The following is an 18564-nucleotide window of genomic DNA, read 5'->3' on the forward strand; positions in this document are numbered from 1 at the left end:
TGCCTTCCTCTGATGAAACACGCACATGCCCAAGAATCTCTTTGCTTTTAACTGGGACCTTTTTCACTTCAGCGTACAAGAAGAGAAAAGTTTTCTTCGCCTGAAATAAGTCTGAGCTGGACTTAGAAGTTGCATGTAAGATGATGTGAAGATAGTCCTAGTTTCCTGTCTTTTTTTGCGTAAGTAATGGAGAACTTCACTTTAACCAACCACACTTTGGGCCCCTGGATGGACCACAGTTTAGAATACAAAGTATTCAGTGCTCTTTTGGTCTTCATCATATGCGTGTTGGGAATGATTGGGAACGTGATGGTGATCCTGGTGGTGCTTACCACGAAGCACATGCGCACACCGACGAACTGCTACCTGGTGAGTTTGGCCGTGGCGGATCTGACGGTGCTGACAGCCGCTGGCTTGCCGAGCGTCGCGGACAGTGCGTACGGCTCGTGGGTGTTCGGCCACGCGGGCTGTCTCGGCATCACCTACTTCCAGTACTTGGGCATCAATGCGTCTTCGTGCTCCATCACGGCGTTTACGGTGGAGAGGTACATCGCCATCTGCCACCCCATCAAGGCGCAGTCGCTGTGCACGTACGCGCGCGCCAAACGCATCATCCTGGCCGTGTGGCTTTTCACGTCGCTCTACTGCGTCATGTGGTTTTACCTGAGTGACACGCAGGAGCTCGTGCGCGGCGACGTGACCGTCGTGACCTGCGCCTACAGAGTGTCCCGGGAACTTTACTTACCCATTTACTTCTTCGACTTCGGCGTGTTCTTTGTGCTGCCGCTCGCGCTCGCGACCGTCCTGTACGGACTGATCGCGAGGATCCTGTTCCTGAACGCTTTGCCTGAACAGAAGGTGAAGAACGGCCACTACGGCTCCGGGATCAAACACTCGGTCCAGTGCTCGAGCACCACGGCGGCCTCGCGCAGACAGGTGAGTCTCACACGCACGTGCGTCAGGGAAATCACACGCACGTGCATCAGCCTTACGAACTGAACAGAAACTAATCACGACTGAAGATGCATTTTCATAACACCATGCATTCAGACATTTAAAGAGTAATGACTTGTTCGAATTAATAAAAGAAAAATATGGAAGCACGTATACAACACGTGCAAGGTAATCTTGAAAATAAACATATCTTAAGAAATCATAGATGCAACCAGGTGGAATACCAGTTGAACAATAACTTGCATGTTAATGTAAACAAATATAAACGTATCATGCAAACATGGCGTGATAAAAGCATCGTGGAAACAGCACGTGAAAATAAATGCAAACCATGTAAAACTCACGTGATTAGAAATGCACCATGTAACCTTCAGGTGATTATACATTCATCATGTAAACATCATGCGAATTGAAATGCATCATTGAAACATGACGTGCAAATAAATTCATCGTGGAAACAGGACGTAAACATCACATGAATGTAACTCATATTTATAAATCATGGCCTACATGTGAACATAAATCAATCATATTTGAATAACACAGGTAAAAAAATACAGCATTTATTTATGTATACTGTATTATATACTGTATCACGTAAAGTGGAAGCATAAACATGAGCCTGAGGTAAATACACTTGGACAAAACGGTTAGGCCAAGGACCCTGAAATGTTCTATATTCTGTTCACTGGTTTGAGCTGAGGCTTTTCCTTTGAGAGACAAAATATTCCAGTCTTTCAAAGATCATTTGTTACATTAAAATCCATCTTTTATGCACTGTAGAAACTTTTACAGATGATTTGAATATATGATTGAAAGACAAAGTGAATATATATGTTCATTCATTTAACAGACACCTAACCATAAGACTGGTATGTGCTTTATAAACATCGCAATACTGAAATACAGTATTAAGCTCCACTCTTCTGGGAAGATGTTCCACTAGATTTTGGAGTGTGTTTGTGGAGATTTGTGCTCATTCAGCCGCAAGGGTGTTAGTAAAGTCTAGTACTTATGTAGGGTAAGGAGGTCTTGGGTGTAGTCAGCATTCCACTTCATCCCAAAGATGTTGATCGGGTTGAGGTTAGAGCTTTATAGCAGGCAACTAAATATCTTCTACTCCAACCCATGTAAAGTATATCTTCATGGAGCTGTGGTATTGTCATGTTGGAACAGGTTTAGGTTTTCGAGTTCATGGTGGGGAATGTAATGCTGCCCCTTTTAAAGACATCCTATACAATTGCACACCTCCAACTTTGTGGTAACAGTTTGGGAAGACTCAGGTGTCCCAATACTTTTGTCCATATAGTGTATGCATGCATGAAGTATATAGTCTGTGATATGCAACATTGTAGGTTAATCGCTGATAATTGTTGTATATGATAAACAGTATTATAGAACAGGGTTTATAGTGGAGAATCATTTTTAATAGAATTCTGGTGCAAAAAAAAAAAAAAAGCACTGTTACAACATACAAAAATTAAAAACAAAAATTACAGCCTTACCAGTTCTTTGGTATTAATCCATAGGCTATACACTCAGTTTACTCAATACAATCACATATAACAAAAGGTTCAAACTCTCTGTGTCAGAACAGATTCGAGAGGGTTTCTTTAAAATACAAAGTGGCTATAACTCTCATTTGCAGGCTAAAATGCACTCATGTGGTTTTCCCCCCTTTGCCAGGTGATAAAGATGTTGGCAGTGGTGGTGGTTCTGTTCGCAGTGCTCTGGATGCCTTACCGCACTCTTGTGGTGGTTAACTCCTTCCTCCATGAGGCTTACCTGGACCCCTGGTTCCTGCTTTTCTGCCGCACCTGCGTGTACCTAAACAGCGCCATCAATCCTGTTATCTACAACGCCATGTCACAGAAATTCCGCGCCTCATTTAAGAGGCTCTGCCGATGCAGTTCGAAGGCGCAGGCAAAGCAGACAGCCTACAGCGTGGCCCTGACCTACAGTACTGCTAAAGAAACATCCATGATCGAAAGCACAGACCATTTTTCCACAGAAATCGATGATCTGACAGAAGTGCCAAATAATCTAAGAGAAGAGCTGACACCTAATTAGAAGGTTCTTGCTGTGATATGTAATCAGGGATCTTTTACAAGCGACACTTACGTATAAAAGATGTATAGTACACTCATTATACACTCATATACACATGCTCATTCATGTAAATATAATGTTTAATAAGCTAAGCAAGTGGATAAGGAGATTCTTTTTTGCACATCACAGTTATAAAGTGTGGTTATGAGTCACTTTGATATTCTTGTGAGTCCAAACACGCCTTTCTATTCTTCTTTAATCAGCATTTTTCCTCACAAACCCTGCTGCTGAGTGGATGTTTCACTGTCTGTAGACTTTATAGAATGCTATCCTAAACAATCATTATACAACCTCTGCGTATTCTGATGTATGGACATAAAAATGAAACTGAAGCTCTTGATATGTATCTGCTTTGCAGTATGATACATGATTGGGTCTCTGAATAACTCCATGATTGTCCAGATGTACAGATGTTCCTAATTAAGTGGACTGTGAATGTATATTTGTATCAGATCATATATACTGTCAATGCATGTTTACTGAACACATGAACCACTTAATATGAAAAATGTAAGTGAAAATGCATTTTTGGAAAATGATGACATTAATATGATGTGGAGAATCAGGACATGTTTTATGGTAAGCAACCATGAGTAAAACAGGAGACCTGATGTACAAAAAGTTGCCAAAGGAGAATTAAAAGATTTCCCCAAACCACTGGGGTCTTGTACAGGGTTTAAAATAACATCAGGATGAGTTTTCATCTCAAATGATGAATATTGTACATTTTGTTTTTTGTTCTGGCTGGAGTAGTACCATCAAGGGTCCTTCATTAGTGCTTTAATGGTTTCTATTATATGCAAAAATGAATGCAGTATACATTTGAGAAGATTTAAAAGTGCACATTATTCTATATTATTCCAAGTAACAGACACGCGAATTGTACAAAAGATGGAACAGTTTAGTATGTTTTTCTGAGAGGAAGTGTGTAGCACAAGGCTGCTGTCTGTATTAGTATATTTTTACTGTTCTAAGTATTTGTCTCTGTATTTGTATTCTGATTTAAACACAAAATGGACGTTGCCTAAAACTGTATGGTGTTTGATTTAATTTATATGTTGCTTAATTCGTTTTTGTATTTTATTTATTTTTATGAAATATGAAACCTATCTTGATGCCATCAGAAACACTTCAATCATTATCTCATAGATTTTTCTCATAAACTGCCAGAAAACCCAAAACTTCTCTTCACATCATTATTGGTGTTTATACTTAAATTTTTTTTCTACTTGCCCATTAAACATTCTAACAAATGTATTCATTGTTAATAACCTCAAACCTCATATCTGACAATTTACCAGTGGCTGCATGAAAGTTAAACATCTTAGCAGGATTCTACTGAGTACTGGGTCTCATTCAAATGTCTTGTGAAGTCCTCTGACAAGCTTTTTACAAGGAAAAAAACATATATACATTTTGCATTTTATATTTGTATTTATTTCGAACACACTATCTGTTTAATTGGAAAACTGTATTTGGTGGCATCTCTATCTGAGAGTGTAGAAACATTTACAATTAATTGTATTCCCATAATTCGCTTTTATGTATGCACCTATTCAGTATTCATTGTTCATAATACTGTTTATAGTGCTGTCTTGTTGTTTTGGAATAATGTGTGTGGTTTTATGATGTCTGCAGTGCTGCTACTTATCAACCTGCCCTGATAATAAAAATAATAATAATATATGCTAAATTATGCTAATAATTGTATAAGAATAATCAGGAGACTGTACCAATAGTCTGCCCTTCAAATGATGAGAAAATGTAAATGACACCCACACACTATGATGAGGAAAAAGATAAAAAAAAAAAAGCACTGTGCAAGATTTGTGGAGAAAAAATTAATTTTTTTGAACAAACGTGTGTATTTAGAAATGTTTTGTATTTTGCCTTTTGCTGTTCATACTGAAAAAGTAAAAAGAATATCAGAATCTATTGCATGTTGCTTTTATTTGGCTTTGTTAACATGTAAAATGATTATAATTATTGCTATCATGATATAATTACTGTGAATTATGCTTGTGTTTCTGATTCTTTTTTTTTGGTAGCACTACAAAAGTCTTGAACTCCCATACAAATAAATGACGTTTTTTATATGACAGGGAAGTGTGGGTTTTTAATGATAACTGTAAATTGGTTTATATTGATTGCCTGGCTACTTTATTCGTAACATTTGTCATTGAGAAAATCATGTGGCAGCTGTGCAATTTGTAATCATGCAGATGCAGGTCAAGAGCTTTAGGTAATGTTTGCATTAAATCTAGAAAATAGGGACATGAACAAAGCTCTTGACCTGCATCTGCATTGCACAGTGCCACATGACTGGCTGATTGGAATGCGTGGACTGTGAGGGTATATTCAGATAACATAAAATATACAGTTAGTACAGGTTTACTACAGTACAACCATTTAAAATAAAGAATTTGAGAGAAACTGCATCTTTGAAAAATGTTGACATTATTATGATGTGGATAATCAGGGCCTTTTATGGTAAGCAATCATGAGTATGAATTCACCTCAAAATGGTGGACCTGAAGTATGAAAAGGTACCAAAGACTAAAAAAAATGAGTGCCCAAACCACTGAAATGTACCATTTTCAACAAATATAAGAGGTTTATGGTAGATAAGATGTAAGATGTACACGTTGAAATATTTCATTATACTGCTGATCTGGAATTTTCACCTCCAACAGTCTTTGTATTTTTTAAAAAGATGGTGTTAAAACCAACAAAACAATAAGAAATTTGCACTTTTGTGAACACCTTATGTGGTCTTTGGTTATAAGGGTTTGGTATGGATTCTAAGGTGCTTTTTCAACCTTAATGTCTGTAAAGAGTAATTATTTGAGTTTAAGTATCTTTACTGTCTGCTCAAACCAGTCTTTGGACATTCTTTGACAATCTCATCAACAAGGAAGTTAAAAAACTGCACCCACCTACTGTTGTTTTTCTAATTATTCTGTGTAAAGAGAGTGTAGAGTAGAGTGTAAAAATCCCAGAACAGAATGATCCGAAATAGTCATCTGACACCAACAATCATGTCAATTAAATATTTTCCTATTCTATTCGTGTGTACTGCACTGCTGGCAAATGGATAATTGGAGCAATTAAATGTTGTGCAAGTGTTTCTATTCAAATGGTCAGTGAGTGAAAAGGCTTACAATTTCCAAATAGAAAAAAAATGATACTATAATTTAAGGGCATTATTATGTATTTGACAAATAATGAGTGCAGAGATTCAATTAAATTATATTCCAATGATAAAGCGGCCCATAAGATTGTCCTGGAGCTACAACAGCTATAGAAATTCTTGCAGATTCATCGTGAAATCATCTCACACTATAATTATGACCTGCTCTCTGCTCTTCTCTCCGGTTTAAAAATGACCTTTTTCTTTACTCTCATCTCACCGCAATCTTTCACTCATATTAAATTTTCGCCTGACTGGTGGGTCACAGTAGACTAAAAATAAGATTGTGCATGCCAGGATAATACCATCATTATACACGTGATTAATAGGAAGCATTAAGCATTGTACAACTACACAGAAGGGATAATGACGATGATGAATGGGTTTGTGGCAGTGACAATAAATGTTTGCAAAGAATATTTTACAAAATATTTGGACAAAATTTATTGGGACACCTCACATTTCAGCCATTCGTGGTTATTCCATAAATTGTTAGCAACAAAATTAGAGGCACACAATGGCAGAGGATGAGTTGACCTTTGGGATGAACTGGAACGCTGACTACACCCAAGGTCTCCTCACTTCACCTTCATCAGTACCTGAATTTACTAACACTTTTGTAAGTAAAGAGTGGAGGTTATTATAACGGCAAATGGGGAATGGTTTGCTCAAAAAGCCTATATGAATCTTATGCTCACTTGTCCACAAACATTTGTCCTTGTTGTGTATGTTGTACATAGATTTAGTTTTATTTTTTTTTCAATTTCATTCCATCAAAATGTAAATCAGACGACATAGCTGCATTTAAATTTGTGAGAGTTTGTCATTTAAATGAAATTTCCTCTTGGTGGGGATTGGAGGAGATGTTGTTCAGGTTGATCAGCTTCATGGTGGTGCATTCAGATTCAGGTTTATCATTTAAGAAACCACTGATATTTATAGGAAAATATAACAAATTAGCTTCAATTCAGGTTTTATCCGATTAATTAGATACAAAATATAAACCAAACCTTTGCAAATCCAGACTTATTATTCAGTAATCATTCTTGGCACATTTTATCCAGTCACGGTGATACAATATTGACTTATAATACTACAATCATTCATTATTGAATCATTTTTATCAATGGATGAAATAGACAAAGTTTACCAATACTGTTCCCTGCTGAAAGCTTTGCTTTAGTGTTCTGTGGGGTCGGACCAGACAGATTTGCATTCATTTCCTATATACATCAATAAACTTAGGTCACCCATGACCTTTTAAACAGTTAACTGGTTGTCCTTTCTTTGACCTTTTTTGGTAGGTACCAATCAATGCACCACCATTTTGAAGATGACCCTGACCCCCTCATTCATATATATATTATATATATATATATATATATATATATATATATATATATATATATATATATATATATATATAAATAAATAAAATAGTGGTAGATTAGTGGTATGGGTGTTTGGATCTGGAGGTCATGAGTGCATTTCTCAGCCACACCAACCTGACATTCAAAGCACCCTGAGCAAGGTCGTCAATCCCCCAGTTTTATGAATTAAATACATTTTAGTCTCTCTGTATAAGGGTGTCTGTCATATATACAGTGAGGAAAATAAGTATGTAAACACCCTGCTATTTTGCAAGTTCTCCCACTTAGAAATCATGGAGGGGTCTGAAATTGTCATCGTAGGTGCATGTCCACTGTGAGAGACATAATCTAAAAAAAAAAATCCAGAAATCACAATGTATGATTTCTTAACTATTTACTTGTATGATACAGCTGCAAATAAGTATTTAAACACCTGAGAAAGTCAATGTTGAGATTTGGTACAGTAGCCTTTGTTTGCAATTACAGAGGTCAAACGTTTCCTGTAGTTTTTCACCAGGTTTGCACACACTGCAGGAGGGATTTTGGCCCACTCCTAAACACAGATCTTCTCTAGATCAGTCAGGTTTCTGGCCTGTCACTGAGAAACACGGAGTTTGAGCTCCCTCCAAAGATTCTCTATTGGGTTTAGGTCTGGAGACTGGCTAGGCCACGCCAGAACCCTGATATGCTTCTTACAGAGCCACTCCTTAGTTATCCTGGCTGTGTGATTCGGGTCATTGTCATGTTGGAAGACCCAGCCTCGACCCATCTTCAATGCTCTAACTGAGGGAAGGAGGTTGTTCCCCAAAATTTTGCAATACATGGCCCCGGTCATCCTCTCCTTAATACAGTGCAGTCGCCCTGTCCCATGTGCAGAAAAACACCCCCAAAGCATGATGCTACCACCCCCAGGCTTCACAGTAGCTATAGTGTTCTTGGGATGGTACTCATCATTCTTCTTCCTCCAAACACGTTTAGTGGAATTATGACCCAAAAGTTCTATTTTGGTCTCATCTGACCACATGACTTTCTCCCATGACTCCTCTGGATCATCCAAATGGTCATTGGCAAACTTAAGACGTGCCTGGACATGTGCTGGTTTAAGCAGGGGAACCTTCCGTGCCATGCATGATTTCAAACCGTGACGTCTTAGTGTATTACCAACAGTAACCTTGGAAACGGTGGTCCCAGCTCTTTTCAGGTCATTGACCAGCTCCTCCCGTGTAGTTCTGGGCTGATTTCTCACCTTCCTTAGGATCATTGAGACCCCACGGTGAGATCTTGCATGGAGCCCCAGTCCGAGGAGATTGACAGTCATGTTTAGCTTCTTCCATCTTCTTCCATGATTGCTCCAACAGTGGACAATTTGCACCTACGATGACAATTTCAGACCCCTCCATGATTTCTAAGTTTGGAGAACTTGCAAAATAGCAGGGTGTTCAAATATTAATTTTCCTCACTGTATATATATATATATATATATATATATATATATATATATATATATATACAGTACAGACCAAAAGTTTGGACACACAAGGTGTGTCCAAACTTTGGTCTGTACTATATATACAGTGCCTTGAAAGTATTCGCCCCTTGAACTTTGCGACCTTTTGCCACATTTCAGGCTTCAAACATAAAGATATGAAACTGTAATTTTTTGTGAAGAATCAACAACAAGAGGGACACAATCATGAACTGGAACGAAATTTATTGGATATTTCAAACTTTTTAACAAATAAAAACTGAAAAATTGGGCGTGCAAAATTATTCAGCCCCTTTACTTTCAGTGCAGCAAACTCTCTCCAGAAGTTCAGTGAGGATCTCTAAATGATCCAATGTTGACCTAAATGACTAATGATGATCAATAGAATCCACCTGTGTGTAATCAAGTCTCCGTATAAATGCACCTGCACTGTGATAGTCTCAGAGGTCCGTTTAAAGCGCAGAGAGCATCATGAAGAACAAGGAACACACCAGGCAGGTCCGAGATACTGTTGTGGAGAAGTTTAAAGCGGATTTGGATACAAAAGATTTCCCAAGCTTTAAACATCCCAAGGAGCACTGTGCAAGCAATAATATTGAAATGGAAGGAGTATCAGACCACTGCAAATCTACCAAGACCTGGCCGTCCCTCTAAACTTTTAGCTCATACAAGGAGAAGACTGATCAGAGATGCAGCCAAGAGGCCCATGATCACTCTGGATGAACTGCAGAGATCTACAGCTGAGGTGGGAGACTCTGTCCATAGGACAACAATCAGTCGTATACTGCACAAATCTGGCCTTTATGGAAGAGTGGCAAGAAGAAAGCCATTTCTTAAAGATATCCATAAAAAGTGTCGTTTAAAGTTTGCCACAAGCCACCTGGGAGACACACCAAACATGTGGAAGAAGGTGCTCTGGTCAGATGAAACCAAAATCGAACTTTGTGGCAACAATGCAAAACGTTATGTTTGGTGTAAAAGCAACACACCATCCCCACTGTCAAACATGGTGGTGGAAGCATCATGGTTTGGGCCTGCTTTTCTTCAGCAGGGACAGGGAAGATGGTTAAAATTGATGGGAAGATGGATGGAGCCAAATACAGGACCATTCTGGAAGAAAACCTGATGGAGTCTGCAAAAGACCTGAGACTGGGATGGAGATTTGTCTTCCAACAAGACAATGATCCAAAACATAAAGCAAAATCTATAATGGAATGGTTCACAAATAAACATATCCAGGTTTTAGAATGGCCAAGTCAAAGTCCAGACCTGAATCCAATCGAGAATCTGTGGAAAGAACTGAAAACTGCTGTTCACAAATGCTCTCCATCCAACCTCACTGATCTCGAGCTGTTTTGCAAGGAGGAATGGGCAAAAATTTTAGTCTCTCGATGTGCAAAACTGATAGAGACATACCCCAAGCGACTTACACCTGTAATCGCAGCAAAAGGTGGCGCTACAAAGTATGAACTTAAGGGGGCTGAATAATTTTGCACGCCCAATTTTTCAGTTTTTTATTTGTTAAAAAAGTTTGAAATATCCAATAAATTTCGTTCTACTTCATGATTGTGTCCCACTTGTTGATTCTTTACAAAAAATTACAGTTTTATATCTTTATGTTTGAAGCCTGAAATGTGGCAAAAGGTCGCAAAGTTCAAGGGGGCCGAATACTTTCGCAAGGCACTGTATATATATATATATATATATATATATATATATATATATATATATATATATATATATATAGCCAAAAGTATTGGGTCACCTGGTCATAAGTACGGTATGTGATGAGCATATATGAGCTTTGCATTCCACATTTATTAGTAATTTGCTCATATAATTCTTTCCACTCTTCTGGAAAGATGTTCCACTAGATTTTGTAGTGTGCTCATGGATATTTGTGTTCATCAGCCGGAAGGGTATAATGAAAGGCAGGTACTGATGTAGATGAGGTAAGGATACCTGGGGTGCAGTCAACATTCTCATTCATCCCAAAGGTGTTCAGTAGGGATGAGATCAAAGGTCTATAGAAGGTCCCTCAAGATCTTCCTCTCCAAAACATGTAAACCATATCTTCAAGGAGCTCACTTTGTGCACATGGGCATTACCATGCTGGAACAGGTTTGGGTTTTGTATGTGTGTATATACATATACACACATACATTTACATTACATTAAATACATAAAATTTTAATTTGCAGACTCCCTTGTCCAGAGCGATGTACAAAAGTGTTATGAGTCTCTATCAATAAATAATTCTACACTAGTTAACAAACTTAAGACAAGTCAGCCTACAAGTTTTTTTTTTTGTTTTTTTTTTAACAAAGCAAACTTGGAAAGTGTTAGTTTTAAAGTTTCAGGAAGATGTAGGTCTTCACCTGTCACTGTTCAGACATCTAAGGGAAGTTCCTTCCACCACCTTGGTGCCAGAACAGAGAAGAGCCTTAACGTATACTTACCTCTTACCCTGAGAGAAGGTGGTACAATTATACATACATTTACACACACACACACACACACACACACACACACACACACACACACACACACACACACACACACACACACACACATTGTTCTGTTCTGCGTCTTTACTCATTTATTTATTTTTTTAAGTATATGTACATTCACTGCCATTTGTAAAACATACAAGTTTTTGGCATTGGAAAAACTGATAAAGAACATTCAGACACTACCATGTAAGAAACAGAGTGACTTGGCCATCTGGGCTCAGAGCTGTAAACAAGTACTTTGCTTTCACTGCTGTAGCAGACTAAGCTTTCGAACATAAAAGAAGAAACCGAATATGTGTCAACTAATGAAACTAATGATATAAATAAGAGAGTATTAACAAATACTTTGTTACTGTACTTAAGTAGATTTTTCTGGTATCAGTACTTTACTTCACTATTTATTTTTCAGACAACTTTTTACTTTCACTCATTACATTTTTACATATGTACTTTCTACTTCTTACATTTTCAAACCAGACTCGTTATTTTAGTTTTAATCTATTTGGTGAAATGTCATTATTTTTTCTTCTCATTGCGCATCATTTTCCCATCAACATTTTTCCTGTCGCTGCGCAGCTTTTTCAATATACCACTGGTGTATCATTTCCTGGCTCTCACACACCACAGACGTAGGCTAGTTTACGAAGCTAACAATAATCAAGACAGAAGACAACAAAAAGTATGAGGTTAATGTGAATGAGACAGAGGGAGTCAGCGATGTGAACATGACTGAGAACAGAGACATTCACCTGATCATCAGCATCCTTTCTCTGCTTGTGTTCTATATGGTGGATGTTCAGCTGGATACATAAGGTAACAAAATGTAAAATTTGCCTTGTATTAATATATTAATTAGGGCTGTCAAAATTAACATGTTGATAATAAATTAAAACCTTTAATGCACCACACATTTATTCACAACATCTTTACACAAATAATAAACTCCATCTAAAACCATATTTTTAATCACTAAACATTTGTTTTACTGATGTGCCAATGTCTCAAATCAGCACCAAAATCATCCATGATGCAAAAAAAATCTACTCTCTGGGGTCGACAAACGTGCTGGTGCATTTGGTGTCTTTTTTCTAATAGCGCCAAAACAAACTTAAATTACTTTTTTTGATCATGCAGATAAGAAAGATACATAATTCAAATCTGTAAAGGGTTTACTTTCATTTGTATACACTCATAATAACAACACAATGCTGTAAAATAAAAAAAATAGACAGGGAGCACTCTGTGCTGTCTTTGTCTCAGTCATCTCTCTTCACAGACACATAAATAAAACAACCTGAATCTCAGTGAATATTTACCTCATACCAGACATCATAAATATATGAATAGAAAGCTTGAAATGTCAATGAAAAATTTTTCTTTTTGTTGTATTTTTAAAACCAATATTTTCTGATTATGTAATCCGTATGGACGTTAGAAGGGGTAATAATTAATTTAAAACATTTACAAGAATATTTGGTCTTCATGCTCTATGTTGAGTCTGGTTTCACTAATAATAAGCATACATTTGCATAAAGCATCAATATTTAGCCATGTCCATGTTGATTAATGTATTATAAACATAAAAAGTATTCATTTTAGTTACATTTAGACCTGATAAAATTGTGTGATTAAGTTTCAATTAATTGTGAGTTAATTAATGACAATCATGCGATGATTCGGGATTAAATATTTTATTCGATTGACAGCCGTAATATTAATATGATGTGAGGTCCAGTACCAGCGTTACACTAAAACAGGTAGTAGTAATGGCTACTTTTTACTTCAGTACATGTCAGAGCCCAAACCTCTTTACTTTAACTTGAGTAAAAAAGTATAGTCAGTGCTTCAACTTATACCAGAGTCTTTTAAAACATTAGTATCTGTACTTCTACTCAAGTGAAGGATGTGTGTACTTTTGCCTCCTCCGGAACAAGGAAGGTTTTATGTATTACAGTCAGAGGATTAAAGGACAGTAAAGACAAGTGCACCTTCATTATTAGAGCATTTTCAACAATAGATCGTTCCTAGACTCTTAGACTAATTATCTCTCTAAAGAATATGTGTGAATCAAGCGATTGCTGGCGGAGGAAAAGCTGAAATATTATATAAACTCCACAGCATGATAAAGAGACACAGAAAACACCAGATTAGAATAATCACACTAATCAGATTTGATTAACTGCTACACAATTTTGTTTTTTTGTAGAAAATACAGAAACTCACGCACAACACTAAAGCTTACTGCCAGGAAACTGCACATTTAAATTCACTACTACACATGCACACAGACAACATAATTACCCCTGATGTCTGGGTGGGAAATATGGGATTGTTCTCTACCAATCAGAGTAATACTAGCCCATCACAGACATCTGCGAGCTTATATGCAGCGGTAAAGCTTATTGTCATGAAATTACGACTTGAAATCCAGCACTCCACATACCACAGACTGCATAATTGCCCCTGATCTGTGGGTGGGAAATCTGACATTTCTTCTCTAGCAATCAGAGTTGCTCTAGCCCATTACAGGCATCTGTAAGCTTATATGGAAGAGAGCAGTTTGTGTTAGATCCAAGAGATCTGAGCAGCCCTGTAGGCACGATATAAGGCACTGATAGGGGTGCAAGTGCAGATTTTAAAACAGACAGTCGAATTAATTCAAGCACTAAAATACAAAAAAATTGGCAAAAATGTATTTGTAAGCAGGCAGAAGTAAACATAATCTGCAAAACAGATAGAAAAAGCAGAGGCAAAAAACAAGTTGACAACAAGACATCAATCATGAAATATTAGTCACTAGAACAGGCCACAAAGTGTATTACCTCTCAGTGATTTTGTGAGCAGGGTTCTTTAAGTGTGCGAGTGTGGGTGTGTGAGTAATTAAGCACACCTGTGTACAATCAGCAGCTTAGAGATGCTGAGCAGGGGGGGTGGGTGTGTGTGTGGGGGTTGGGGGTGGCTGGTCTGGGAGTTCACAGCAGTAATTTTTTAAGGTTGTGATGTTTGCTATGAATTGGCTGACACCATGTGATTTTGCATGAAAAGCCATTTGAAAAGATGCAACTGTTTTATGAGTCTCAGTCTTTATTTCTCACATGTATATAATACATATGTATTTATTAGACATAGAGACAAGTAAAAAGCTACAGCATGCGGCCCACTGCTATGTTTAGGGTGTCTGGAAACTAACAATAGGAGTTAATCATAATATATAACTAATTAAATGCATAATAAAGACTAAGAGTTATGAATGAGTATATGAATATCCTCTTCAAATACATGTTATGTAGTACATCATGTTTGAACCCTCAACAAAAAAACAAGAAAAAACCCTGGGCACTATTCTGTCAACACACTACATATAAAAGACAATCAGTATGCTTTTTTGTTCGAATATATTTGTCAGTAGTAAGTAATTAGGTTATTAATTTAAATAACACTATTAATTTTAATAATGATGTAACATCATAGAAAGTTCTGCAGAGTTAGACTGGGTCCCTGTTGCGTTTCCTATTGAAAAGGTTTGTATGTGTGTACAAAATATGCAGAGGTAGCATTGTTGATATTTGTTTGTGTGTGTGTGTGTGTGTGTGTGTGTGTGTGTGTGTGTATAGAAAAATGGGTAAGAGTAACCTAAGACCATCACAAGGTTCAAAATGGAGGTCCACACTAAAGATATAGGACTATAATGTCACTATAAACAGTAGTTATAATACTTTTATTTGATTTAATAATAAGTCAAGTTTATTTGTATAGCGCTTTTCACAACAGACATTGTCTCAAAACAGCTTTACAGAAATCAACAGTTAAGGTGAATGGTGCGTATTTATCCCTGATGTGTGTGTGTGTGTGCCGTGGCGACTGTGGCAAGGAAAAACTCCCTTAGATGTAATGAGGAAGAAACCTTGAGAGGAACCAGACTCAAAAGGGGAACCCATCCTCCCTTGGGTCACATGAAGAGTGTGATCATAAATCTTTAAACAATAATCTTTAATAATAATACATATTACGTTATACATACAATCCTGCTCTAACTGATTTAGTGTCATTTAAAAGCATTTTTTTATTAAATATTTTGATTTACATCTGGGTTTTTAGTGTTTTTATAGCTTTCTATAGATCTTGTGAACTTTTTTGCTCTTGCAACCCCTTGCTGAGTTTTTTTTTAAAGGACATATATTTACAAGTACTGCAACATTTACATCATATCATGGCTTTAAAACATATTTATATAATGCACTCAGAAGTCTACATTCTGCCACTGCATTATCAGAATCAAAATACGTTATTGATCCTACAGGGAAATGGTTGTTATCAGGATTATTGCTGTTTTCATGTCAAATTTGAGAAATGGAGGTTTGTGACACTTAACTACTGATGTCCAGACCTCTGTTTTCATAATTCTAACTATAGCTATTAATATACGCCATATCACAATTCAGCCAATGTTTTGTGCAGCAAGTGGCTTAGGCTTTGGTTTTAAACCATAGTCTGTGCGAATGCTTGATTCTGATTGGCTGTCTCACTCTGTATACAACTGTGACTGCGTGTTACTATGGTTCCAGTTGTTCGGCTCATTAATTCAGAACAGTGATTAAACTGACCGGAAGTACTTGTGTGTTCAATGGTCACTTTTATCACTGTTTTAACTAAAAACGCTGCCTTTCAAACAACTGTAACCATAGTAGCACACAGTTCCATACAGAGTGAGACAGCTGTTGTAAACATGTCCTAATGACCTTACTGGGCTGATTGGAGGATTTTTGCTTGTTGTTCAACTTATGTGGTGCTTTGTAATGTAAACACTGATTTTGATAAATAGGCTGAAACATAAGATGTATTCAATGACCTGGAGAAGAAAACTCTAATTATAAATATAAAAAAATCTCCATACCCCCTGTCCTCTACATCTTCCTCTTTCAACCCAAACACCTGCATGTCCTCCTCACCACATACATAAACCTCCTCCTTGGTCTTCCTCTTTTCCTCCTTCCTGGTGGCTCCATCCTCAGCATTCTCCTACCAATATAACCCATACCCCTCCTCTGCACATGTCCAAACCATCTCAAACTCGCCTTCCCTAACCTTGTCTTCAAAACGTCCTACATGCGCTGTCCCTCTAATAAATTAATTTCTAATCCTGTCCATCCTCGTCACTCCCAACGAAAACCTCAACATCTTCATCTTTGCTACATCCAGCTCTGCCTCCTGTCTTTTACATCAGTGCTAAATAAGTGCTGTGTATGGTGTATGGTATGTGTACATTAATGTTTTGCATGTCTGCCACTTTGACCATGTCTTTATTGTGAAGAGAAAAAAAAAATCTCAATGAATGTATTTCTAGTAAAATAAAAGGGTAATAAATAAATAAATATTATTGGTGGTTCAAGCTCATACTGCAGTCACTTTTTGGAATCGCTTTTAGGGATTTCTATTATTACTCCACCCTAAAACTGATTGTGCAGAACAAACTGTAAGGCCAAGAGACTTGAAACTTGGCCAGATGGTAGATCTCAATTTGGGGAGAGGCTGACAAAGTATTAACCCAATTGGACAAAGGGGGATGCTACATTCCAAAAAAAAAAATAGATTTACGCATTTTTTTAACCATAACTCGTACACGGTTTGTCGTACACTTAAAAGTTACATCCTTGCAATCCTTGGGTCAAAACAAAGAAAATGCCTATTACAGATTTGCTCTATGGAGTCAAAATTTACTTATGTCCAAAACCTACTTTTGCAAACTAGTCCTAGTTTTTTTGCGCAGTCAGAACCAAACCAGTGCAGAAATGCTCCATGGACAGTAAATATCAATTATTTCACCATCACAAACGGTGAACAAATGTAAAAAATTGCTGTGCTTGACTACTTGGTGGCGCTATAAAAAACATATATACTGCTATGACTACGCAACCATTAGTCTAATCGACCTGAAAATTGGTGTGCAGTGTCCTTATCCAATATGTCACAAGGTTATATGAGGGCATTCACTTATCTCAAAAAACATGTCCGCCATCAGCCTATGAATTTGGAGCACCTATTACACAAGGTTAACGGAGGCCGATCGGAACGATACTCGGTGGGCATGCTCATGTCTTTTTCCTCATGAGCTTCAATTTCTTAGTTGCTTGAACCCTGGTAATCACTACTTGCAGCTACATTTATTATTATTATTTTCCAATCAATCCAGTTTTTATTTTTGTTGTTAAGTATGTTTACAAGGCAACAGTGAATAAAATATAAAAAAGAAAAACTTCTGATTGGAGTGTAAATCCCAGCACTTCCAAGCAAAGCCCTTAAACCTTAAATACGATTTTTTGCAAGTAATTTAGGACAAGGACATCTGCCAAATGCCATAAATGATGTGTCCGCTATATAAAAAAAGATTCATAGGTGGACATATGGGAGAAAAAGTAAAACTGCAGTTTCATTGAACATCATAGCACTTCCATTATTGATAATAAATGAGCATATTAAAAGATGACCTTTTACCATCTGGGATTTTAATATAACAGAAGAAGGGCTATCTATTCCATTTGTTTTCATTCAAAACACTTTAATTAGCTAAATTTTTGGCTATTAGTGTCTATTGATGTACACAATGCAGTGTAATGGAGCTTAGATATGCATTACATTTTTCAACTACACTATTTGCACTAATTGCTCTTTAGAGATTCATAATTAGTAAAACAGTATGGATCTATCAATAAGCAACAGTCTAGCAAAAATAATCAGGTGTGCAAACAAACAAGTGCCATGGTGCAGTGGCCTGTGGGAAATGTCGTCCCTGTCCATAATGTCAAGGAACATGTGTATTAGCCCTCAAGATAGCATTTCTGGAGGTTTTACAATAAAGACAGCTTAAACATGTCACAGCTGTTGTATTCACTTGGTGATTTTAGCCTGTGCCACCTTAGAGAAATCTCTTAATAGATGGCCAAC

At 37.1% G+C, this 18564-nt stretch overlaps 1 protein-coding gene across 1 annotated transcript; it reads left to right on the forward strand.

Annotated features, from left to right (window-relative positions):
* trhrb (thyrotropin-releasing hormone receptor b) lies at window positions 1-5149 on the forward strand. The gene is made up of 2 exons (XM_046834359.1): window positions 1-936; window positions 2641-5149. The coding sequence occupies exons 1-2, from the start codon at window positions 187-189 to the stop codon at window positions 3022-3024; spliced, it is 1134 nt and encodes a 377-aa protein (XP_046690315.1). The 5' UTR covers window positions 1-186; the 3' UTR covers window positions 3025-5149.
* The last annotated feature ends 13415 nt before the right edge of the window (window positions 5150-18564 follow it).

The sequence above is a fragment of the Silurus meridionalis genome, chromosome 22 (assembly GCF_014805685.1).
Source record: "Silurus meridionalis isolate SWU-2019-XX chromosome 22, ASM1480568v1, whole genome shotgun sequence".
Taxonomy (NCBI): Eukaryota; Metazoa; Chordata; class Actinopteri; order Siluriformes; family Siluridae; genus Silurus; species Silurus meridionalis.